General features: G+C 34.0%; 3 protein-coding genes across 4 annotated transcripts in view; 2 read left to right on the top strand and 1 right to left on the bottom strand.

Moving 5' to 3' along the window:
- Nucleotides 1–18,133, bottom strand: part of LOC145945515 (uncharacterized) — a 163,181-nt gene extending 145,048 nt beyond the window's left edge. Inside the window, exons 1-7 of the mRNA XM_083054578.1 lie at nt 18,020–18,133; nt 17,836–17,938; nt 17,281–17,372; nt 8,451–8,718; nt 8,031–8,334; nt 7,825–7,864; nt 877–944 (exon numbers count right to left, since the gene is read on the bottom strand). The gene's annotated coding sequence lies outside the window, so the exon portion shown is untranslated. The remainder of the gene's footprint in view (nt 1–876; nt 945–7,824; nt 7,865–8,030; nt 8,335–8,450; nt 8,719–17,280; nt 17,373–17,835; nt 17,939–18,019) is intronic.
- Nucleotides 869–17,097, top strand: LOC145945516 (otoferlin; the record flags this gene model as incomplete). The annotated part of the gene is given in 27 exon segments (XM_083054579.1): nt 869–1,024; nt 1,027–1,203; nt 1,626–1,770; nt 2,065–2,218; nt 2,390–2,558; nt 2,760–2,949; nt 3,337–3,539; nt 3,960–4,137; nt 4,567–4,760; nt 5,094–5,408; nt 5,507–5,836; nt 6,046–6,162; nt 6,665–6,799; nt 9,714–9,983; nt 10,270–10,486; nt 10,750–10,976; nt 11,647–11,709; nt 11,761–11,895; nt 12,075–12,219; nt 12,608–12,737; nt 13,188–13,522; nt 13,907–14,037; nt 14,364–14,551; nt 14,878–15,113; nt 15,653–15,825; nt 15,946–16,046; nt 16,859–17,097. Coding segments are annotated over 27 exon segments (4,995 nt in total), but the record flags the coding sequence as incomplete, so codon positions are not given.
- A 219-nt stretch (nt 18,134–18,352) lies between the features above and the next one.
- The window catches only part of Sk (small conductance calcium-activated potassium channel), a 132,139-nt gene continuing 124,779 nt past the window's right edge, over nt 18,353–25,712 (top strand). For both annotated transcript variants that reach the window (XM_083054739.1, XM_083054737.1), the window contains exon 1: nt 18,353–18,776. The gene's annotated coding sequence lies outside the window, so the exon portion shown is untranslated. The remainder of the gene's footprint in view (nt 18,777–25,712) is intronic.

Raw genomic sequence — 25,712 nt, 5'->3', positions numbered from 1 at the left:
TAATTAAAGTCCGACAATCATATATGCAGCATCTGTAGAAATTGCTATCTGATTGCATACTATATCTGGACAATCTATTTCACGGCGTAAACTCCGTGTGAATAAAAAGTAAAATCTCGTAATATTATATAGTAAAATCAATAATTTCAAGTAAAACAATTTCGGAATATGTTTAATTTTAAATTTCAATATTCAAATAATAGAAACTTGATAAAACAAGTATTTTTTAAAAATATTAATTTTCGTATATCAAAAATCTTTATAAAATTAAAATTAACATTTATAGCATTTCTCACTTTTTCAATAAATTTACTTATTGTTAGATTTATTCACGCTATAAATCGTTACTGCTGTTTGAGATAAGCAGCAAACAGTGGAACTTTAAGAGAGACGAAAGGCATCAACAGTAGGTAACGATATAAATAGGTTCTGTCGATTGAATATATACACAGGGTATAGCATCAGTTAATATTCTTGCGTGAATACTAACTGATGATATGCGGGCAAATGTCTGCTGATAAATTATCTTGTTTCTAAACACCTTATATGAGAGAGATTTAATTATGCAAAGTCAAGCATAATTTCAAATCAGATAAGGAAACAAAGAGGTATTTTTATGACAGCAGAAACTATTGTCATTTTTGTAATAGATTTTTAATCGTAAAAAAACGTTAAAAATTTTTTTCATGTTATATTTTAGAAAAAAAAAACGTAAAATAAAGAATATAAATATATATTTCGCGCGCAGACTGAGACTATAGGTAGCGATTTAAATAAAATGTAAAATATCCTTGCAAGAGAAATCTCTCTCGTAAAGGAAGATAGAAAACCTTATTGAAAATCTAGGAAATACTTGAAAATACAGTAAGTACTTACATTTTGTTCGCTGTCTCGTATTGTGCCGACCACGTATAAATTCCCCGCCGTCGCGTTTCGAATACATCCTGAAACAAACAAACGGCAAGTTAAACAAATGCAAATAACATCTGGCATGTGGCCAATATCAGCGATCGATTTTGCGGATCGTGCGCGATGCCTTTCAAGAAATTCAGGCCGAAGTTCTCTATTTACCAAGTTTGCGTAACTATACTCGAAGCAAAGCACTTGCCGCAAAATGCGAATCCACTGGTTGTTGTTAAAGTCGGGAATCGCAAGAGAAGAACGGTGGTACGCGAGAGGACCGATAATCCTATTTATAACGAGGTGAAGTTATTCAATCTGTCGACGATCTATATACTGAGTGATGTCAAAGTAGTACACAATCTAATACAATATTATATTATTCTGTGTCATCTTTGCATGATTCAAATTTTCAAATACTCTTCAACTTAATTTCTGAAACTCTCGGGATCTTTAAATCTCGTGATCAATATGAGATATGCTAATTATATATATATTTTTAAACGCTTTCAATGCTTGAGATATTGTAGATTTTAATTTTTTTATAAGTTTAAAAATTCGAGATTCTATCGTTATATCCGTCTTCTATTGTTATGCTTATAGAATGTCTGATCCGTAATTTGTAATGTTTCTTTGAAAAAAACGTATTGTCTTTCACATATTGATACACGTAGAATACTTTTATTCCATTTACGCGTCAACTTTTTGCCTTTTAAAATATGCAGTACTTCGTATTCGACTTCACATGTAGTCTGGACAATTTATTAAGTATGGGAATCACGATAGCGGTGTACCTGCGAAACTTTCTTCGGCGACTAAAGTTTCACGGAAGCATTTCCTTTGAGGTCGCAACAGTATGGGAACAGCCAGGTTAAAAACAAGAATTAAATAAGAAATAACGAGGAAAATCTTCGCTTTTTAGAATTTTGTACGAGATTTATTTTAAAAGGAATAATTTAAATTCCTGTAAATAACAAGCAATTTAATAAATAGTTAACAAAGTTGAGAAATATATAACAGTCTTGACAAACTAGAAAAATCTTGCTTTAGAAATAAAAATAGAAAATATATTTTAGATAAATTCAAGAGAAGAATATGTCGCTTTAAATACTAAAAAGAGATATAGAAATATTTTTGATTTTCGTAAATATATATTGCTTGCAGACCGACAGTATTTTCATAAATGGGCTGTGCTGACGGATCCAAAAGATCCATCGGCGGGGCCGAAAGGCTACGTAAAGTGCAATATCACGGTGAGCGCGAAGGGTGAGAGAGTAAAGGTGCATCCAGAAACGGAGGGTGAAGATGACATCGAAGGGTAATTCCTTTTCAATAAATATATATATATATATATATATATATATATATATATAAACGAATATATATTATTGATATATATATAATTTATACCGCTATCGGCCTTCTCATCAGAATTTTTATCGCTCTTACGCTGCAATATCGTGGGAATATATTTAAATAAACGTGGCAGGAATTTATTGCTACCTATCGGAGGCGAGAGGCTGTCCTTCAGGCAACGCGCGCGTTACATTTTCATCGTTTATCGCGCCGACGGATTACCAGACATGAGCAGCTTGTGCAGAAAAAGCGATTTTGAGAACATTAATCCCTACATTCAAATATCGTTCGCAGGAATGAAAGTACGCTGCAATTCATTACTCCACTTTTTAATCACGAAGATGCAAATTTAAAATCTCTCTCTATGAGAGGATTAATATGTAACATGTGTATGTACGTGTATCATATATCATGTTGCTGTTATCATAATAGAAATCTATTTTTATCTTTCGGATAAACTAACAGAAAAATATTAGTAAATTATTATATAATTCTTCTATTAGGGATCGACCAGCGAAGAGTGGCAGACCTACTCTCCTAAGTTTCACGAGGGCATCATTTTCAAAGAAATGTTTCCTGTTCTCTGCCACCGTGTACGAATCACTATAAAACACCGTATCGACAGTTGTCGGACGTGCATCGTAGCGGTTCATATCCTAGACATGACAAAGATTTCGAATTCCGGAGAGTGTGGTGAGATTGCCAAATACATAATTCACTGCCAAGAATACACGAAATATGGCGCACTTTATTTTGCCAAATAGATAATTGTTTTCGGATGAAATAACGTGACATAAATATATCTCTTTATCTTTCATTCAATATCGAGTATCGATTTTGATAAATTATTCGTATAATAAATTTGCGATAAATTTTCTTATATTGTACTATATTCTTATATTCTTAGACAGCGTCATGTCCGGATAATTATTTACGCGCATAAATAGATTTCTTTGAACTAGACCTGACCTAACTAAAGCTCAGAGATGTATATAAAATTAGAGTCAGGAAGTAATAACGTAAGAGCACGACGCTACATACGACATTGATTGCGAAAGGCAAGGTTTGGCTTTTCAACAGGATTCCTGCCGACATATGGACCATCTTTTATCCATTTTTACGGGTCCGACTCAGTGGAAAGGAACGGTTGTTCGGGCAGATGCTTGACGGCAATGCCTTTGTATCGCGGAAGAGTACTTCTGTCGTTGAAAACTGAAATGGATGACCCAGAAGCGTCCCCGGGAATCGGGGTTGAGACACTTTCGGCATTTCCCATTATCGAGGTGATTCAATTTGTAGCTATTCTTTTTGTTTTCGCGATTGTTATTTCAAACCAGTTCAAAGTTTCTCTTACATAGAAAAACAGATTTGGCGTCTCAGTAATTCTAATATTTATAATAATTTTCATATGTAATTTTCGTATGTAAATTTATAATGCGCGATTTTAATTTATTTTATAATAAATCAAACAACCCGAGAATTTTGATAGAATTTCAAAGCTTATAGTTATTCGAATAATTTAAAAAGAATAATATATATTTTAATAAATGTTTTTCTTATCAATAATTATTTGAAGACTTCGCAGTTAAAGTATAGTTGGAATAAAAAATATTTATATATAATTTATAGAATGGCTTTTCAGTCTGTGATATAGATTTTTATTTTTGTTATAATAAAAACTCATGGAAAACTGTGGAATTTAGAAAAGCCTGTGGTCGACCGACGAACACCTCCTGGTTGGCGTGCTTTATGATGTGTGTATGATCGACCGTTCTCGATTCGGGTCGAAACTGATCAGCTTCGAATTGAGTCTGGGAAACGCTGGCAATCGACAATTCCCGCATAGCCAATGCGCCGAGAACAATAACGACGGCCAATCAGGTGCCACATAAACTTTTATTCCCGTTGTCTTCTATATCTATCTTAAGAAGTTTCTTCAATACTAAATTCGATAATATAAATAAAATTGGAGACAAAAGTTTTTCGAAACAATACGCTTCAAAAAATATCCTTCTCTTTATTTTTCGCAATTATGAAGCAGACGAGACTATCGATTGTAATTTCTACAGAAGACACAGAAGCAACAGATTCTCGATAACAGAAAAAAATAAGTATTTCGCAATATTGCGAAATTTTTTCATTTTAAAACTGAGTTCTTTAAAGATTTGTCACTCTTGTTTTTACGCAAATTATTTGTCAAATGGAAAGTGTTACTGTCGAAGTCACGCGAAAGTCTCGGGAGGCCGCATTTAGCGCTGAACGCTCGACGAAAATATACTCGTCGTCTCTGTCTATTCTCGACTTTGGCAGAAAACGAGCTGCTAAAAAAGCGCCCGAACTTCGAGAGCCAATCAGTTCCGCGAGCCACTGGCACCTTGGACGGCAAATATAATTATGTACCCTTGGGCTCTAGAAAGCCTTGTCTGTACGTGAGATCTTGGTGGCCAAATGTGGAATGGCGAATGAACAATAGCAATCATCTCCGATACATCGCCGAATTTTTGGTTTGTCGCAGCGTCACTTCTCATTAAAAAAATTTATTTCTTAAATATTAATTTAAGAAATAAATTTTTAATATTAATTTCTTAAATTTTAATTAAAAATTTAATTTTGTTTCTAATAAAAAAATTTTTAGACGTCATTTCGAAATCAGACGGTCAAGATTTTATGCTACGTCAATTTATTTGCGAGAGAGGATAAAATCGTTAGTTGCGTGGAATAATAATCAAACTTGTGCTTGTATCTTAAAATATCGTGGAATTTCTGAACATATGATTCCGAGAATGTTATTTCTACGTGAATCGAGTTTCTAAAAAATTCGTTTAATCCGATTCCAGGAGGTAAGACTGGAGAAATTAGAGGCTCTCGTGGTTATGCAGAATCCGACAGCTTTCGAGATTTACAACGAGACGATCCGCATGTTGAAAGCTCACTGCATGCGCTATGCATACTTGTTGGATACCGGCAAGTACGAAAAGAAAGGTGAAACTACTAGACTCGATCGTCATCGCGCGAGTTTATGTCTCAAAAGCGTCGAGAACATTCTCGAGAGAATCAAGATCAACGGCGAACTCCCCAACAACAATTACTTAAGAATCGCGATGATTCACGCGTATCAATATTTGAGAAAATTGCGGAACCTGAGCGAAGACGTAAGTCGGACAATTTGCATAGGGAAACGCGATGAGCAATTTAAAATTTTCCTTATAATTCGACATTAAGTGACACGTTAATATTCTCGTTTAATTAGCCTCAGCACAATCTGCCGGATGTCTTTGTCTGGATGATCGCCGGTTCTAGACGAGTAGCTTACTCGCGACTATCCGCGGAGCAGATCCTTCATTCCGAGGAAGCTGCCGAGAAGGGTGCAAAGTGCGGTCGACGTGTCAGCCTGTTTCCCGGAAATCCGGACGACGAGAACGAGACCGAGTATAGTGCCTGTAAAATCGACGTCTTTCTGTGGCTCGGCAACGCAAAGTACGCCGCCGCGTGTTGGAGCGCGATTCCGCCGGGATACGAGATCGATCACGGCGCGAACGTCAATACCTTCCCGAAGTATATCGAGTACAATCGGTCGTCGGTGAGCAAACGATGCTGCGAATCTCGAGGGAGAGTTACAAAATGCGCGCGATTCATCAAATATCACATATACTGACAATGAATGTAGATACGGATCTGATTGTCCGCATATTTGTTACGCAGTTCGATATTATAAGGCTAAATGCGCGCACACGCGAAAATGAAATCGTAACAATAATATATATGCAACGTGTGCGATACACGTTACAGATGTTCCAGTTGCGAGCTCATATATTTCAAGGTCGCTTCGATCCTGGAATGGACGCTTCCGGCTTGATGGACTCCTTTGTACGCGTCACGTTTCAGGGATACACGTCTTCCACGCAAGTGAGTTTTAACGACAAATGACGCACACGCGGTTATATAACGCGCGAATTTTTCCTCCCCGGCTTTTCTTTGAAGTATGAACTCTCTCGCATTCAGCGCTTTTGCAACGATTCTATTTCACACAGTCGATCGTGCATGCTCAATGCCAGTATAGTTACGGTCATGATACCGTGAAATTTCTACAGCGCATATTCCTATGACATTTCACTCGAAACGCACGAGAATGAAACGACTGATGTAATATGAGCATGATTAATGTTGCACATGCGACATATTACGTTTAGATGAAAATATCATTCTGATGTAGCGATGTGCATCTATGTTTCATACTGCGTATGCATTACGTCTATGTGAACGCGTGATGCTTTACTTAATTTACGAAATTTAAAAATAAAAAGTAGAGGGTGCGCTAGATTTACATGTGTCGTTATATTTCTTTTCTCGAAAAAAATTGATAAATTTAAGAAAAAATGGAAAAATAACTACTGATATATACTTGCAGGTGATAAGGCAAAGTTTAGATCCGTTCTGGGATCAGACATTAATTTTTCCCCCAGTTATCTTGCATGGCACTACAGAATATATTAAATCGACACCACCCGAAGTTGTTCTTCAAGTTTTCGATCAGGACTTATTCGTAAGAGAAATCAATAAATTTTCTAATATTTTTTAAAATCCTTTTCTAAAAAAGGCATGTTAAATCGATTCTCGCAAGTATTATTGCCTCTTTTCCGCGATGCCGATTGGCTGTTTTGATTCGTATTGTGTGTTATATTCGTAGCATCGAGAAGCTGTCATCGCGAGGGTTAGTATTTAGTTTAACAGTTTGTTCAAAATACAATTAAATAAAATAATATGTTTTAAATAATATGTTATAATATTTTAAATTCGATAATAATTTTTGACAGTTATCAGCTGATTTCTGTCAAAAAATATTATCGAATTTAAAATATTGGATGATTGCAAAAGTTCGTGCCCGATTTGCATAGATGGTGGTAATAACTTCAAATCGGGCACGAACTTTTGCAATCATCCAATATTATAACATATTATTTAAAACATATTATTTTATTTAATTTTATTTTGAACAAACTGTCAAACTACTAACCCTCACGATGACAGCCTCTCGATGCTACGAATATAACGCACAATGCGAATCAAGACAGTCAATAAGCATCGCAAAAAAGATGCAACAATACTTGCGAGAATCAACTTATCTTTTTTAGAAAGGGATGTTATAATACTTTCAATTCGATAAATATTTTTGACAATTATCAGCTGATTTCTGTCAAAAGATATTAATCGCGGATAAGGTATTATAACATTATTTAAAAAACATATTACAATTTTCAACATATTATTTTAAAATTTAATTAGCAAATAATGCTTTATTATCAACTAATTTCTATCAAAAAATATTAATGAAGCGTTAATTTGCTAATTAAATTTTAAAATAATAATATGTATGTGAAGCTGGCGTATAATTTCGTGGAAACTCATAAATAATTAAAAGTTCTGGCTTTATCTTCAATAGTAGAACTATGGAAAATAAAGGAAGCCTCTTAATTATTTATGAGTTTCCACGAAATGAGACGCGAGCTTCATACACCCCCATTACCGCTATATAAATATTATATATTAAATAAACAATTTCTCACTCACCGATATGTGCAATAGCGAAGTTGTAGTACACAGCATTGATCTGAAAACAAAATATTCAAATTATGTATATATAATACATGTGTGTGTATGTGGGGGGGTATATGTGTGTGTGTCTGTGTGTGTGTGTACAGAGTGTTTTAAAAGTCTGGAAACGGTCGAATATCTCAATTTCTCAGTTTAGAAAAAAATGTTTTCATTTTACATACCTCACAGTTGCTTCGCTGTCGCCCGATGCCTCCCCGGGCCTCCTCCTCCTCTCATGGTAGCACTCACGATACTCGCGAAAACACGAATAATTACGATCGCCCGAGACTTTACACGGCACTCCCGACGCGACGCGTGAATCGCACGCGTATTTCGCGTACATTGCGCAATGTGAAAAAACGATGCGAAAACTATAATCGCGAAGCAACGTCCGTTCGACACTCGAAAATCTCGCAGTCAAACTTGCCCCAGTGTCGTCTGATGCCTCCCCGGGTTTCCTCCTCCTCTCCTATATGTAAAGCTTACCTGGAATAACAAATAAAATATATACATATATACATATAGAGAGAGAGATACTTAAACAAATATAACAAAAATTATGTTTCTTAAAAGAAATGTTATTATATATTTATTTTGCATACCTTATAGTTGCCCCGCTGTCGCCCGATGCCTCTCCGGGCCTCCTCCTCCTCTCTTGGTCCATGGTAGCACTCACGACACTCCCGAAAACACGAATAATTACGATCGCCCGACACTTTACACGGCACTCCCGACGCGACGCGTGAATCGCACGCGTATTTCGCGTACATTGCGCAATGAGAAATAACGACGCGAAAACTATAATCGCACTAATCAACGTCCGTTCGACACTCGCAGTCACACTCGCGCGCAGCTTATCAGCAATGCTACCTGTAACAAATAAAATAAAGTAAAATTATTACTATTTTAATTTTTGTAACATATTATTATTTTAAAATTTAATTAACAAATTTTCGCTTTATTTATATTTTTTGACAGAAATCAGCTGATTAAAGCGTTAATTTGCTAATTAATTTTTAAAATAATATGTTATAAAAATTAAAATAATAATATGTTTTGAATAATATGTTATAATATTTTTGGCAGATATCAGCTGATTTCTGTCAAAAAATATTAATCAAGAATAAGGTATTATAACATATTATTTACAACATATTACTATTTTAAGTTTTTACCACATTATTATTATTTTAAAATTTAATTAGCAAATTAACGCTTTAATCAACTGATTTCTGTGAAAAAATATTAATTGAGTTTAAACTTTATATTATTTTTTTTTTAACATAAAATCGAAAAATGGCATGCGCGTAGCGCGCGCTTGTTCTAGTAAAAAAATCTATAGTACATTCGCGTTGGAAAAATAATAATACAGCGTAAAAATAGTAAAAACTACATTCCGTTATTTACAAAATATATCTAAAATTATTTTCAAGCGGTAAAAAGTTTAAAAAAAGATTGAAGCTTTTTTTTAACTACATTTACATACTGCATGCGAATTTAAAAACAATGCAGAGCACGAAGGAGTTCTGCGGCAGATGTATCGCGGTGCCATTAGTAAAACTCTCGTTGGAAACTTACTCGCCGCCCGATTTCCCACCGAAATTAGAGTGGTACAAATTTCAGTCGCGAAAAGATTGCACCGGTTCGGTCCTCGCCGCTTTCGAGTTGATAGAAGTGAGTTATATATCTCCATTTTTCTCGAGACAAATATACACGCGGTATTCCACGTGTTTTCCCTTTTCTTTTTTTTTTCGTTGCAATATGTTCCATTTGATGTTATCCTTACTTTGATTTTTCAATCTCGCGAACACGCATTATATCAACACGCACGATATATCCGGTAAAACGTGTTGTATTATGCGCAGACGGAGAACAAGGAGATTTTGGACGTTCCATTGAACATGCCGGTGGAGGATAAGATTTATAGGATCCCACCGGATATCAGGCCGAAAATGGCAAGCTACAGACTCGAGGTGATCTTTTGGGGTGTCCGTGATATGAAGAAGATAAAATGTATGCCGGTACGCAGACCTAGAATTATAGTCGAGTGCGCCGGAATTCACGTCAAGTCGGAAGTGATGAAGAACGCGAAAAGATTCAGCAACTTTGAGGAACCGCACATTATGATCGAGTTGGTAATCACACGAAATTACCTCGAAAATATTTGATCAGCGAACTTTATACGAATGCAAGCTGTCTATCTGTGCGCAATTTAATACGAGCAATCACAATGATAATTTTCTACTAAATCTTTCGAAAAAGCCGAGCTATAATTATATCTCCTCGATAGAAATAGTAATTCGTTACTTTTCTTAATGGCTGTTCGCCGACGTTATCTTGATGATGTAGGATTATCAAAATCTGATTAAGCAAATCCATGTGACAGCGGGAGAACCGCTCTAAAAAACATTAATCATCTAGGAAATGCCGGAGCTCGATATTTACTACCCGAGTTTTACTATAAAGGCTTACGATTCCCGCGGATTTGGCTGCTTCAAATATGCAGGGATCTGTATTATCCCTAACATTCATGTATTCCTGGAGCAATTAATAACCGTGGAGGATTACGACGCGCAGATATACGGGTCGAAATTCATGCAAAAATTCCGACTAGCGAGACAACAGACCGCGATAGTGTGTCAGTATATATTTATTATTTACGTATCATTTTTGAAATAATGAAAAAAAAGAACAAATTCAATTCTTCTATTGCATTTTAGATACTGTACAAAATTGAAAGAAAAAAGTTAAAATTTAAAAAGATTTTAAAAAATATATCAACACGTTTCTTATTATTTTATTATTATTCACGCGCGCATATTTTTACAAATTTTTTCATGTTATTCTCTAAGCAGATGTTTTTTTTATATAATATTGATTTTTTTTTATTTTTAAGGATAGTACCCTTACCAATCGATTATAGTCCTTTAAAAGAAGAGACCAAGGGTCTCATTGCATATAAGAGAATGGCTGGAACGGACGTCCACTCCAAGTTGAAGAGGCTGTTTGTAATTATAAAGAGGATATTGAAATTTAAGTTCTTTACCAAGAAAAAAAAGATGGAAATTTACGGAGACTACGATGATGAGACTCTCGATTGGTGGAGTAAATATTTTGCTTCCCTTCAGGTATGTTGATTAAAGAACCGGTTCAAATAAAAAGAAATTATAATTCATTATTTTTTCGAGAAATTATTAATACAGATAAAAAATAAAAATAAAAATTTCCCTTATAAAGCTTATGCTTACAATTAGAGATTTTCAATTCAAGAATTTTCAATATTCGAAAAACTTAAACGACTTGATATAAACTGTTTAAATATCTAACTGCATAGATGCCTAATTACTTAACGATTTAGCAATTTAATTGCTTAGATATCTCGCTACTTAGAGGTTTAGCAATCTTAATTGCTTAGCTTAAACTTAAACGTTTATCAAGTTAATGCTTAGTAATTTAGATACTTAAACATTTACAGTAGTAGCTTAACAGATTAAACATTTAAATGCTTTCTCTGCGTTTTGATTCTTAAAGTCTTGCAATTTTTTTTTATATGTCGCATTACAAATTGCGAAAAATGAATTTCTTAGACTTCTCAAATTTCTATATATTCAACCTCGTAATCTGTTAAATCTTCATTTCCCTAGAATTTCGATTTAGTTTTATTTCTCAATTTTGTAAATCGCGTTCTTGATAAATGAACCGGTTCTGACGATAATGACATATAACACACGAATCGGTTAGGGCCAATCAACCGAGACATCCGATAATGCAAATTAGCACGTCACGTTGGATCCGTAGGAAGAGAGAAATAGAGAATTGGGAATCACAACGTTTCATCGTAAACTCGTGGCAACGTTCAAGGTACGCTTTAATGAACTTGCCTGAACTCGATCGCTTAGACACTGAAATCAGATCTATTCCACGGAACTAGAGATGCAGCCGCAATTCGAGGGATTTCAGGACCGGCTAGGCACTTTCGAGTTGTGGCGCGGAAGAAGGGGTGAGAATCACTACCGGACTGAAGATAATTACGTTGGCAAATTCAAGGTTAATTAATCCCGAAAAAAAATTATGAATAATGAATATTATGTCGAATGCGATAAATGCGAGCGATGAACACGCGACTCTTAAAACGTGTAGATTTATTAATTTCGGGGAGAAAAGGGGGAGGCACACACGATTTATTAATTCATACATTTAAATGTGAAAGTTTTGACTTCCGTCAGGGACATATTTCTATATACCGATGGCCGCATCCTGACAATCTTCCATGCAAAACGAGAAACGGAAGAGACGCGGCTAATGGTCTGTGCAACGATTATCCGCCTCAAGAGCCTGTTAAGCTGCTCGTTAGACTCTACGTCGTAAAGGGTTAGTCTCCATATTTTATCGTGCCCCGAAAAAAAAAGAAAATAAACGAGAAAAAGAAAATTACTGAATTTGTTGAGAGGAAAATTTGCATCCAAATTATCGAGATATCTATTCTTGAAAATTAATAGTAAAGTCATACTAAAAATAAACTTTCAATTTATCAAAAAATCCGAGAAATTGTAGTCGAGAACGAATGCGTAAAAGAAGGTGACCTTTTTCCCAGCCATGTATTCCTCTTTATTTTATTAACAAGATTTGAAGGGTTATTTAAAGATCCCTCTCATTTTATACGTGGGATTTTTTTTCCCTGCCTTATATTTTTTTCAGCAAAACTAGAGAAGTTCGTCCTGCCGGCATCAAACCGACAGTAAATTTGCTTTTCGCGCAGGCATCAACTTACAGCCTAAGGATCCCCTCAGCGGCAAGTCCGACCCGTATCTCTGCGTGAAGCTGGGAAAAAATTCCATCAGCGACAGGAAGAATTATATACCCAATCAATTGAATCCTACGTTTGGCCGGTAAAATCCGCAAAAAAAAAGCTGCTCGTAGCTTCTTTCGAAGGCGCGTCTAACAGTACAGCTTTACCCCCTTTGGGCGTTATCGAAAAATGCTTTATCGATATCCATCCGTGCGTATCGGCTTTTTTTGCAGCTTCCAAACTGCATGATCAGGTTTTTCAGCTACTCTACGTAACAGCGTAACGTAGATGTAACAGCGATTCACGTTTGAGTGAGATTATTCTGTCAACCAAAATCTCTGTCTTTCCTTTTTAAAGATAAACTAAAAGGTTGAATAATTTCTTAGTTCGTGCAACGAGGTGATAAAGCAAATTAATACATTAATTTAATTTAATATACTAAAAAATATCGCTAGATAGTTTTAAAAAATTCTGCAGACAATTTCAAGTAAATTTTTATTTTTTTTAGAGCGATTAAAAAAAATAACTCGAAGTCACTATTATCCGGCAGCGTGTTCGAGTTCGAGGCGAGTTTCCCGCAGGATTACATGTTGGAGATTCAAGTGTGGGACTTTGACGCCACGACGGCCGATGATCTGATTGGCAAGACGCGAATCGATATCGAAAATCGATTTTATAGCAGGCATCGGGCCCACTGCGGAATCGCGAACGTTTACAGCACCGCCGGTTACAATGCCTGGAGGGATCGTGAGAGACCGACGCAGATTCTGGAGCTTCTTTGTCGAAGAAACAATCTGCCGTCACCGGAATATGGTGAACGCGACGTTAAAATAGGCAAAAGAGCATTTCCTTTTCACGCCGTGATCGAACGCGAAGACGAGATTGGTACGTAATTTATAATTTATCGCTCGAGGATTACTCGACGTAATTATTAAATGACATTACTGTAGTTCATATTGTTAAATAGATACGCAATATAATTAAATGTGAAACTCGAGTAAATAATTATCTCGTAAGTAATTAAAGAGCATCCTCGTTAAGAGATTTTTTTTTGTCTCTATGTTTTCAAGTGTTAATTATTTTTATTTGTTTTCCTTGAAAAATAATCTTTTAAAAAAATATTTAAAAAAGAGCTTCAAATAAATAAAGATCACACAAACATGTTTTTAGAATAAAGATAATTTTTTTCTTTCCTCGAGAAACATACAGTTTCTCGATGCTAAGGAAAATTAATGAGCTTGTTCTAAACACTCGATCGTACACCGACAGACAGAGAAGAATGCATGGCTCTGAACGTGCTTCACTCCTGGCAAGATTTTCCTATCTGCGGATGCGCCCTAGTACCGGAGCACGTCGAGAGACGGCCGCTTTTCAACCCAAAGAGGCCCGGTCTCGAACAAGTAATGTGCTCAAATACGTCAGCTCATCGCGAAAAGTATAACTTTCGTTCTTCGGGAAAAAACGTGACTTTCATACAGACGTTCTCTCTTCGCGGGAGAAAGCTCACTTTATATATCTTAATTACATTGCGAGCTTTTGTCAAGTAAACTATAGTCTCCGGAAATCGAATGAAAAACATTTTTTTCCAACTAACTTGAATCTCCAACATGTAATCTACAAAATGTCAATTTTGCCCGAAAAAAAAAAATAAATAAAAAAAACCGAGTACAATATTTTCCACGTGCGCCCCCGAAATACGTGTATACACACAGACGAGACATTTTAGGGCAAACTCGAAATGTGGATCGATATGTTTCGCATCGGACAATTGCCGCCGAAACCGGCGGTCAGCATTGCACCTCCGACACCAGAGGAGTATGAAATTCGCGTGATCATTTGGAATACCGAGGACGTGCCGCTGGTCGAAAGCCAATTTCTCACCGGGGAGAAATGCTCCGACATTTACGTCAAGGGGTATATCATCGTGAATATATAACATTTAGAGAAATGTGTTTTTTCTACACAAAATTGCACGACGATTCGAAAAACATGATGCAATAACGCAATTAAATTCGCTCGATTTAAATTGATGGAACGTCGCGAAATAATATATCATTCATTTTTTTCGCTTCTGACGTTACAAATTTAATATATGATGGCAGAGAGTGTAATTTGACTTTCAATCAAACTTTTTAAATAATCAATCCTAATTTTAACGCGATAAAATGTATGATACAATCGATCGATCGATTCGCCGGATTAGAAAGCCACGTCGCGAAATACTTGATATAATTTCTTAGATGGATTCTGTATGAGGATTATCAGAGAACGGACATTCATTACAACTCTCTAACCGGCGAGGGCAACTTTAATTGGAGATTCGTGTTTCGTGTCACATACTCGAAGGGCGAGAATGTCATGATAGCTCGCAGAAGAATGTCGGTCTTTGCTAGAAACGAGATCGAGGATAAGTTGCCTTGTAAGCTTCATTTGCAAGTCTGGGACAGCGATCATTTTTCTTCGGACGATTTTCTAGGTGATTAAAGCTTATCGATGTCTTTCATTATAAAGTCGTTTAAAAAAATTGTCGACGTGCGATGCAGGACATACATATTTTGTTTTTTTTTATGTCTGCTACAATTAAGCGTTACTTTAATTACTTTTCAATATACATATACTTTGAACATTGGATGTATATGTAAATTCGCAATTTGCTTCCAAATTAAAAAAATTAAGAGTTAAATTTTTTAACAAAGAAAACTGTGTTTTCGAAACAAATACATATATTTGGAATATCAAGAATATATTATCGAGTTATAATTAATTAATTAATTTACGATATGTTCTGTAATCGTTTTTGAATATTGTATATAAATGTAAATTGCAATTTGCATCAAAATTAAAAAAATTTCAGAGTTTAAATTTTTGAACACAAGAAACTGTGTTTTCCAAACAAAAAACATATACTTGGAAAATATAATATCAAGAATATATTATCAAGTTATAATTAATTAATATAATTTATGATATGTCCTGTAATCGTTACGCTCTTCTAAACTAATCAATTTGTTGAAGGGGAGTTGACGCTCGACTTGTCGAGAATGCCGCGAGGCAGCTCAAACTCCAAAAACTGTACGATGAAATTACTTGAACCGCAATTACCAACCATGAATTTATTCAAAGTTATGCGAACTAAAGCTTGGTGGCCATTCGCTTGCAGTATCGACGGCGGAAAATATATTCAAGCGGTAAACTGCTATAATAAACGAGGACGACAGTTTTTTCGTCAAGCTATGAGACACATATATAATTAAAAACAAATTTAATGAAGAATTAAAATAAGATTACTAAACAAATTTTTATCGCAGGGGAAAGTTGAGCTGGAAATATCTATTTTGCGAGCAATGGATGCGGATAATCAACCGGCAGGCAAAGGAAGAGATCCGCCTCAGAGTCTTCCATCTCCAAGGTTTATTTTCTTTCAATCTAATTTTATTATTATAGCGCACTTTTTCTACTTTTATTTGCAAATGCAAGGACAACAATTTTATTCGATAAGCAAATATATATAATTTAAATTATATATATTTTGGACAAACGACTAAGCTTATGGGCTTAACTGTATTTAATAATCTAATGAATCAGCAAAGAGATGATAAAATAATAATAATGATATATTATTAGATTCTCATTTTATTTATACTATGGATAATTAATTACTATTAAAATGAGAAAAACTATTGCGAAAATAGAAAACCCTTTTAAAACTATTAAAAAGAGAAAGAAATGTTTTTTCAGATCTCAAAGCATCATTATTTAAATATTTCTAACATTTTCCCGTTTCAATGAAAAAAATGCTTTTTAATATATAAGCTACTTATTAATTATTATTATATATATAATATATTATTTATGAATTTTATATATATTTATATATATAAAATTTATATATATATTTATAATATATATATTTATAATATATATATTATAAATATATATATAAATTATAATTAATAATATATTTATAATATATATATATATATATTATAAATATATTATATACTGTAAAAAAAATGTAATATATTACATAAAAATATGTAAAATTACATAAATAATAAGTGTAAAATGTATACATTTTCATTATTTGTGTAATTTTACACTTATTATTTATGTAATTTTACAAATTTTTATGTAATACATTACATTTTTTTACAGTGTATAATATATTTATACATATATATTTTATATATTATATATATTATTTGTGTTACATATTTTCAGGCGACCTGACACCTCTTTCTCTTGGTTTCGGAATCCGTGGAAAGCGTGCCGCTTCGTCGTTTGTCGCTATTATAAATGGCGAATAGTATGCTGCTTTGTATGCACGCTACTCGTGCTTCTAGTAGCATGTGGGATTTATGCTTTCCCAGGATATTTTGTTAAGCGTCTTTTGGGCGCTTAAATCCTCGATCGCGTACGTTATTTAACATAATATCTGTGTTTGAATCAGTTGTACTTAACAAACTTAACCTCGCATTATTAATATTCGATAAAAAAATATTTTGTTTCTCTCTATTCTTTAATCTCTCTCCATATCAAAAATAATAATCAATATTATAATATATTTCAAGAGAAATGTGCAAACATCCGCATATATTAGAATATATCGAAAGCTTTTCAAAAACAATAACAATTAAACTTACTTGGTTATATCATCAATGTAGAATTGTAGAACGTGGCGGTCGAGCTCACTTCCAAGAATCTCTCATCTCGTCCATGCACTCGATGCACAGCACTGCAACACGGAATACATTTGGAATACGATTATAAATGTTGTGTTTCGATTTCGCGCTTGATATGTGATACTTGTCGCGTTCACTCTTCCCTTTCCTTTCCCCGCAAAGCGCCGAGAAGTTGGCGCTTTGCTTTTCGAGGTTTCCCTCGAGAGAGAGAGAGAGAGAGAGAGAGAGAGAGAGAGAGAGAGAGAGAGAGAGAGAGAGAGAGAGAGAGAGAGAGAGAGAGAGAGAGAGAGAGAGAGAGAGAGAGAGAGAGAGAGAGAGAGAGAGAGAGAGAGAGAGAGAGAGAGAGAGAGAGAAAGAGAGAGAGAATAAGCTACTATCTTGATTATAGAGCTTGCGCGAGGAGAAGATTAGTTATAGTAATTAAAGTCGCTCTCTTTCGACATGAATGACTACAAACACCGCGTTAGGTTAGGTCCCCTCTTCTTTTTCTCTGAATAAACAGTTGATCTTACTCACCTCTTAAATATTTTTTGATGCTGCACTTAATACGTTTCTCTCTCGCTCTCTCTCTCTCCTTCTCTTTCCCGTGCGATCACAAGTTGTCGCTGCCGTTTTGACTCTACGAGATAAAATTAGTAATAAACGTTATGTCTATCGCTCCTTTATTCGGTACGAATGACTGTAAACAATTTATAATTACCTGCTTTTTGTTTTCATTTCCCGCTTGTGTGTGATACGTGATGCGTTACGATGAGTTGCCACTGGCGTCTTGGTTGGAGACTCTCTTCCCCTTTCCCCTCCCACGTGACACGTGACGCGAAAAGCGCCGTCTTCGTTCGAGACTCCCCTCTCCCGCGTGACGCAAAAAGCGTCGTCTTCGTTGGAGACTCCCCTCTCCTTCTCTCTTTCCCGCGCGTCGCGAGGAGCCGCTCGGTTCGAGATCTCCATCACAGAGGATTAATTATTATTACGTTACTGATAAAAGGTACGTATGTGTCGCGTACTCTCGCGATGGACAATAAACGATACGTCACGGTCGATTCTTTTCCTCGAGCTCCGGTAAATCAGCCGGTCTCTATATCATCCCTACCTCTGTGGAATGTGTCGTGTTTTGATCTCGCTTACCCCTACTTCCTCCCTTTGCCGCGCGACGCGCGACGTAGCGCGAGAAGTTGCCGCTTGTCGTGTAGTCAGAATGTGACCGCGTTAGGGTGCTGTGCGTTGCGCGCCTATGAACGTTCGTCGTGTGATAAACCATTCGCTCGTGTCGCGTGTGTATGTGTGATAAACTCGGAGGAGACATCGCGGGAATCATCGAATGATTTCGTTGATATCGAAGCACGTGCGATTTTCCAATCTACCGGTGTTCCTCTCTCTCTCTCGCTCTCCCGCCTGATCGACGAGAGCGAGCTGTTCGATCCGATGCTGGGAAGCAGCCAACGGCGATGCATCGATCGGTGAGTCGTGATCATTGGTTTTCTCCTCATTGTCTAATTATTAGTGAAACAGGATCATTAATGCCCGGTCTACAATGAATCGTTAGTCATAAGTCGTAAGTATATAAATTGTCCAGTCACAATTGATTATTTTTGAAATAATCGACTCGGTATCTAACGACTAACGACTCGTAGACTGGCCTTAAAAAAAGAATAATAGCTCGCAAAATATTGTTTTAAAAATTGAATAATTATATATACCCTATATATAATATTATATTCTTTTGAATTAAACTAATTAAAGCCAATATATTAAAACTAAAATATTTACATATTTCCTTGCATATTTTCCAATTTATTAAGATTTATAATAATTAAATATGCTTAAAGTATCTTTCTCTAACTGTATGCATTTTTCCTAACTTTATTTTAACAGAATCTTTTTATTATTTAGACTTTATCTAGTTTCTGTTGCGAGCTAAGCGAAAATAATCGTGGAAATAATATATCTTGCTTTGATAATTAATTTAATGATCTCTGTTGAAGAATTATATATCTAAATAAGAATTGTATACTTTTATACATTTCAAAGTAACCTAAATTCTCTGCACGTGCTTTTATCTGTGCATTAGACAAATTGAAATCAATTTTTTGTAGATCTCTCATTTAAGTATGGAGAGGGACGCACATTAATTTATTTAATTTTATAAAAAGTTATTACAAAAGGCTCTTAATTTATAAAAATACACGAGATCGCGTGAGATCTCAGTCTCAGTCATATGGAGAGAGAGAGAGAGAAACGTATAATCAAGATAATAGCACTATTAAGTCTTTAGTTAATTAGCATGCATGAAAATTAATTTGTTAAATACTATAATATACCGTGCAAAATTACATGCTAACATTTCCTTGTGAAACTGCACCTGCATCAATCATGCGAATAATAATTTCTAATTTAGTAGTAGGTAATTATTAATATTATAGAGATATTCCAAGAAAAGTAAATATATCACGATTTTTATTTTCATAAAATTTATATGATTTTTTCTACGACGATTATGCTCTGGATAAATTTATCTAAAATTTATTTATCATTGTTAAACATCGGAATGACATCCATCGTATTGTGATATCGCGGTTAATCTATTATTATTATCGATCGGCGGCGCATTAATTAGTAACGAGACACGCGAAGGCGTAATGTGTAACATTTTGCTGCACAGTACGAATGCATTTCATTTCTCGCAGATGTCTCGACAGACATTATTTGTATTACTTAGAATGAAAGCAATACGCGCAATTCATCGTAAAATAACTAATTATGTCATTCATGGAATGGAATTTAATCATTCTGTAACATCGCATGTCAATCACGATTGAAAATCACAATAACATAGCAATAAAGGAGATATCCAGTAATAATTGCGTCATTAACATCAATTTATGGTATCTTAATTGAAGGATTTCTTATAGAGACAATGAAGTAAATGCAATGCAAAATAAAAAGATTTTACAATTAAATATCAGTTGGTCATAAAAATAAGAATTAATATAATATTATAAAATCGAAAATTTTGATGCAACATTTTTCTATATGCAAAACGTGTCGCATAATATGAAAAATGAAAATGTTGTTACGTAAGAAAACAAAAATTTTATTATCGAAGAAATAATAAAAGAATAATATTTCTTTGTTGTCCATGCAAATAATTCATGATTTAAAAAATGATAAATAAATGTTGAACAACAGTTTATACAAAAATATATAATGAAATATGTTTCGTTAAATTCGATTAAAATTGCCTCAAATAATTCGAAATTATTATTCGCTTGATTTTTCAGTTTCAATTATAATTAAAATATTTCACATTTTATGAAGGGGGGAAAAAAAATTATATACTTATATGCATTATAAATATACGCATCGTATTTTTTAAAATCATGAATATATTGAATTTATTAAGACTCTCTTTTAAGCACATAATTTTATAAATGATTAAAAATACTATTACATCTGCTTCCGATATTAATATTGCATATCTGGCTCCACATTTTCATCGTCAAGCATTTGATCATAAATAAACAAACGATTATCCACGTAAGTATTATTTGTGAATCACCGCATCTGCCTGTGTTTCGTTAGTCGAAAAATAAATAACGATCAGCACTCTCTTTCTTTAACAATAATTGTATTAAAATATTTCACATTTTATGAAGAAAAAAAAAATTATATACTTATATGCATTATAAATATACGCATCGTAATTTTTAAAATCATGAATATATTGAATTTATTAAGACTCTTTCTTTTAAGCACATAATTCTATAAATGATTAAAAATACTATTACACTTGCTCTCGATATATTAATATTGCATATCTGCCTCCATATTTTCATCCTCAAGCATTTGATCATAAATAAACAAACGATTATCCACGTAAGTATTATTTGTGAATCACCGCATCTGCCTGTGTTTCGTTAGTCGAAATATAAAAATAAATAACGATCAGCACTCTCTTTCTTTAACAATAATTGTAAATATTCGCGCGCAATGAAGTTTATCCTGTTACATAAAACAACAACAATGTTCTATACCATCATGTCCCATCATTTATGTAAATATTCCATTTAATTATTATAATATTTGAAATTCGATTATATATAATAGGCATATATTAAATATTACTTACTTTTGTTTATCTTTTGCGTTGTCTCTATACAAAGACAACGATGCAACTATGCACGACGATCGCTTGAAGTCATAAGCAAATGAAATAAATAATAATTACGTGCAAACACATTGCATATAATATATGACGAATGAATTTACTCACTGATCGATGCGCCGCTGCCGTTCCTGTCCGTCTGACCCCATCATCGATCCGTTCACTCGCGCATAGATACGGATCGATTTGGTGAACCGCGACGCTAATTAGGATCGCGCAAACCCAATTAATAGGACGCCCGTCGTTTCGGAATCTCGATACTTTATGCGTGCTTCGCCAGAACGCATTTCTGATCGTCGTACATATTTACGTTTACATATGTACGTACGTATATACATACACCGCTTCAACCACCGGCAACATCACATGATATTACGATGCACCGCGGCTGCAAATTTATACTTTATGGTATCCGAAAACGATTACTTAGCGATGAGAGCCAGCGCTGAGAGTGACACATTTCGCGTACTTTGGAGTAAAAATTGAAGCGCGATCGCGTAATTTTCAAATAAACGTGTCTTTTAAACATCTAGTAATATTTTCATTCGTCAAACGAGAATTAAATATAAACAGTCACGTTATAATTAATATATAATATTAATAACACAATCACGATTACATTTCATGCTGATTGTGAGAGAAACGCGAAAACAGAGATAGCCTTTTTAATTACGATATCCTGTTACATAAAACGTTAACAAACATGTCCTATCATTTATTTAAATATTCCGTTTAATTATATTTGAAATTTAATTACATATTTATTTATTGTTTATCTCTTTACTACCTTTTAATTACAATACAAATATGTAACGCTAAATGTGCCACAGTTTTTGCTCGACTCATTAATGACCAAAGGATGGATATTTTCGTGTATTATATTCAAATTTGCGCGGGCTTTCTATATCCTATCTTTTGTTATTTCTGCAAAGTGAAAGAGAGGCGAACATTTTTCTCGCGAATATAAGTATAAACGTTGAGACACGATATTGTTGAATCATCGCAAAACGATATTAATTATAAGATGTTTTAAAGTAAATTGCTATTATATATTATTACTTAAATGACATGGGTAAAAAATTAACTAGAGAAAATTAATTCTCTAAGAAGAGAAGAGAAAAAAAGAACAGTAAAACTTTAATATGGAAACGAAAATTGGTAGACAATCGTGCAAGAATCAGTCATTTCAATGTGCAATGGCTTCTTTGTCCTATTTCGCATGATTCTAGCAATCTTCCTCCAATTATGTCCAAAAGTGAGATGTGTAATTTCTCTTATGCTAAAACTACCGTCCTAGCTTTATTCTGCTATCAATTTTTTATGCTTCATGAAAAATTAAATAAAATGAACTCTCTTGCCTTCTCTCTCTTGCATCATTTTGTTTGATTGGCAGTTGAATGAGTGATGTGACGTAACAGAAATCGATAACATCTCTCTACATCAATTTTATTGTACTTTATTTTGTTCGGCCTAAATACTGTTTAGTACTTCGTGATTTTAGTATTCGCGATTTTTATGTAAAAAAAAAAAAAAAAAAATGTTCTTAATTTTCGGTACGAAACGTCTTTCGAATGACACCATAAGCTATTTATAGAAAACGTTGTAATGCCAATCAATTTTGTATAACCCATATCCTACGTCAATGTTTGCGGCTGTCCGAGCAATAATTGTCCGATGGAATTAAATTGTAGACGCGATTCAACCCTTTAATTTCCAATACAGCTATGCTGTCATATTTGCCATGATCATTGGAATGAAATTTTCTTTGATTATGATCATATATTTCTATAAACGTATTCTTGAAGCAATAGAAACAAAATATGAATTTGAAGTAAAATTCAATCTGAAGTTAAATTAAAATAAAATTATATAAAAATTTAATTACATGATTGTATAATCCAAATTTGTTTTAAAAAGTTAGTAAAATTATTCATAAACTTCATAATTTTTGTATTTAATACATTTATATTTAAATAAATACGCGGAGAGAGAATGAGAATTTTTAGGAATAGAATTATTTTACTAATAGAATTAATAGATTAATGATAGAAGTATACTTATTAATTGATTATTAATTTGAAAATTGCGAAAGATTAAAAAGAAACCATGTCTTATTGGGATGGATAATTTTTTTTATGCTTTTATATGCCGGATTAAATTGCAAGATTTAATTAAAATGCACTTGTATTTAATTTTAGAGTAATTAATATAATTAAAAGTCTCACGTGATAAATAATTGGTCAAGCATCGGATTTCAATAGGCATTAATATAGAACATTGTTTGTAATGAATAATTATAACGGGATAATAAGATACAGTACACGGTGAGTAATTAAGCGGCATTCAAATTAACTAAATTATCAAGATTTTAAGATATGCATATAAATTATGATTTAATGCAATGATTTAATTAATAACAAGTTGCTGTGTGTAACACACATATAGTACACTGTGCTCCCTTCTGACAATTTGAAATACATTGCATCTTATCGTTATATGCAAATATTTGTTAATAAAATCGTATCAGAGATCAGATTGTAATGGCGAATATTGTTTTTGGAATAGCAAAACGACATTACAAAGGCTTTTGCGAATAATTAACGAGCATCGTTATTATGTATACACATATATCGATATACTTGCACTTGTGTATAGAGAGGGGGTGAGGGAAAGTTCACCGGCCGGGCATTTGTGGGGCGAAATGCGGTGGAGAAACGCGAATTCATTTATTGCGAACTGCAGAATCACGCGAGCGCGCATACATGCAGAGTTTGGAATGCATGCACTGCTGAATTGCGGCGTGCCCGGAGCGAATTCAACCCTTAGTACCTCGCGTGTGTCCTATCCGCCCTCGTATCTCGATATCACGGTCGGGGGGAGCACTGACCCGCCGCCTCGCTTCCTACAGCCTGGTTTATAGTTTACATGACGCTTTGTTACCGCTTGGACTATTATATATAACTCGGTGTAGGACTTCGCAATTTCATCAGAAAGATTTTTGGGGGGGTGGGGGGTGGAAGAGGGAGCGACGAAAGAAAAGCACGCGTTATCAGAATCATAATAAACATTAATATTTGGGTCAGTTTATATATGTATAAGTAAAAAAATTATGCGTACCTGCAATTTACATATTTCTTTTTTAGTCTAGAATTGGAGCTAGAAAATATTTATATCAAATATTGAATTAAAAAAGTAACGCCTTGCATAAAATTATTAAGTTTTTATTTTCAATAAATTAATTCTTGAAAGTATTTAAAAACGATTGGTTTTCTTCTCATATAGCTCTTTGAATTTGTCAACGCTTTTCTGATTAGATTTTCAAATTTTGGATTTTAATATATTTCTGGTATTTATTAACTCTGATATTTTACATTAGAATTACTTATCTCGTATTGTTAATTTTTGAATTTTTAATTCCGCACACATAATCAACATCAATATTGTTTTTTGTCGTGGTAATTTAATTAAAGAAAGTTAAATTGAGTTTCGCAAAAGTTTAGAACTTGAAGAAATGACTTGAATAACAATATTAACAATTTGTGAAAAAAATTTAAAAAATGATGTCTAATCAAAATCTTGTTAATGGAAAATTTAGTTGAAAATAATCCGAATCTTTTAGACGAATGCAACATTAGTTCTGTATTCCGTACATTGTGGTGAGAGAGCAAGCTCTGATTTGCCGTGCATCTAAATTGTATGATGCTTTTAAGTGGAGCGTGCTAGTTGCTAGTAAATATACTTGGTGTGATTTAGTCTCTTATGAAATGTAGCGCGATAACATCGCGAACCGCAGATATACATGCGTGACTTGTAGAGTCGCCCCGTAGAAAGCCGTAAAACTTAAGCTCACATCGGTATTAATTTATCGCGTTCAAAAGGGAACCGATGCCCGTCGAAGGTTTAACGCCGGAAATAGGGCAATGTTAGCGATAACGCTGTACAACAAATTCAAATTAAGATCCTTGTCTGGGATATTAAATATGTATGTAGCGCCAAATTGCCGTGCGAATGCAAAATAAAAGTATAAGATAAGGGAGAAAACAGAAACAGAGATAAATTTAAAAAATTCACGTCACATGATATATTTATATTCAAAATTACTCTTTAAAAAAATATCCATTTTTTTTTCTAAAAGAAAATAATTTCGGGCGGTAATTGAAAAATAATGCATATGAGTTTGTGCATGGAATTGTTTTTTCAATTTTAAATTTTCCAAAGGCACAGAGTCTGC

The sequence above is a fragment of the Prenolepis imparis genome, unplaced genomic scaffold (assembly GCF_030444845.1).
Source record: "Prenolepis imparis isolate NDT839.2.m4 unplaced genomic scaffold, iyPreImpa1.0 SCAF_14, whole genome shotgun sequence".
NCBI classification, from domain to species: Eukaryota; Metazoa; Arthropoda; class Insecta; order Hymenoptera; family Formicidae; genus Prenolepis; species Prenolepis imparis.
This window is presented reverse-complemented; position numbering and strand designations above follow the sequence as displayed.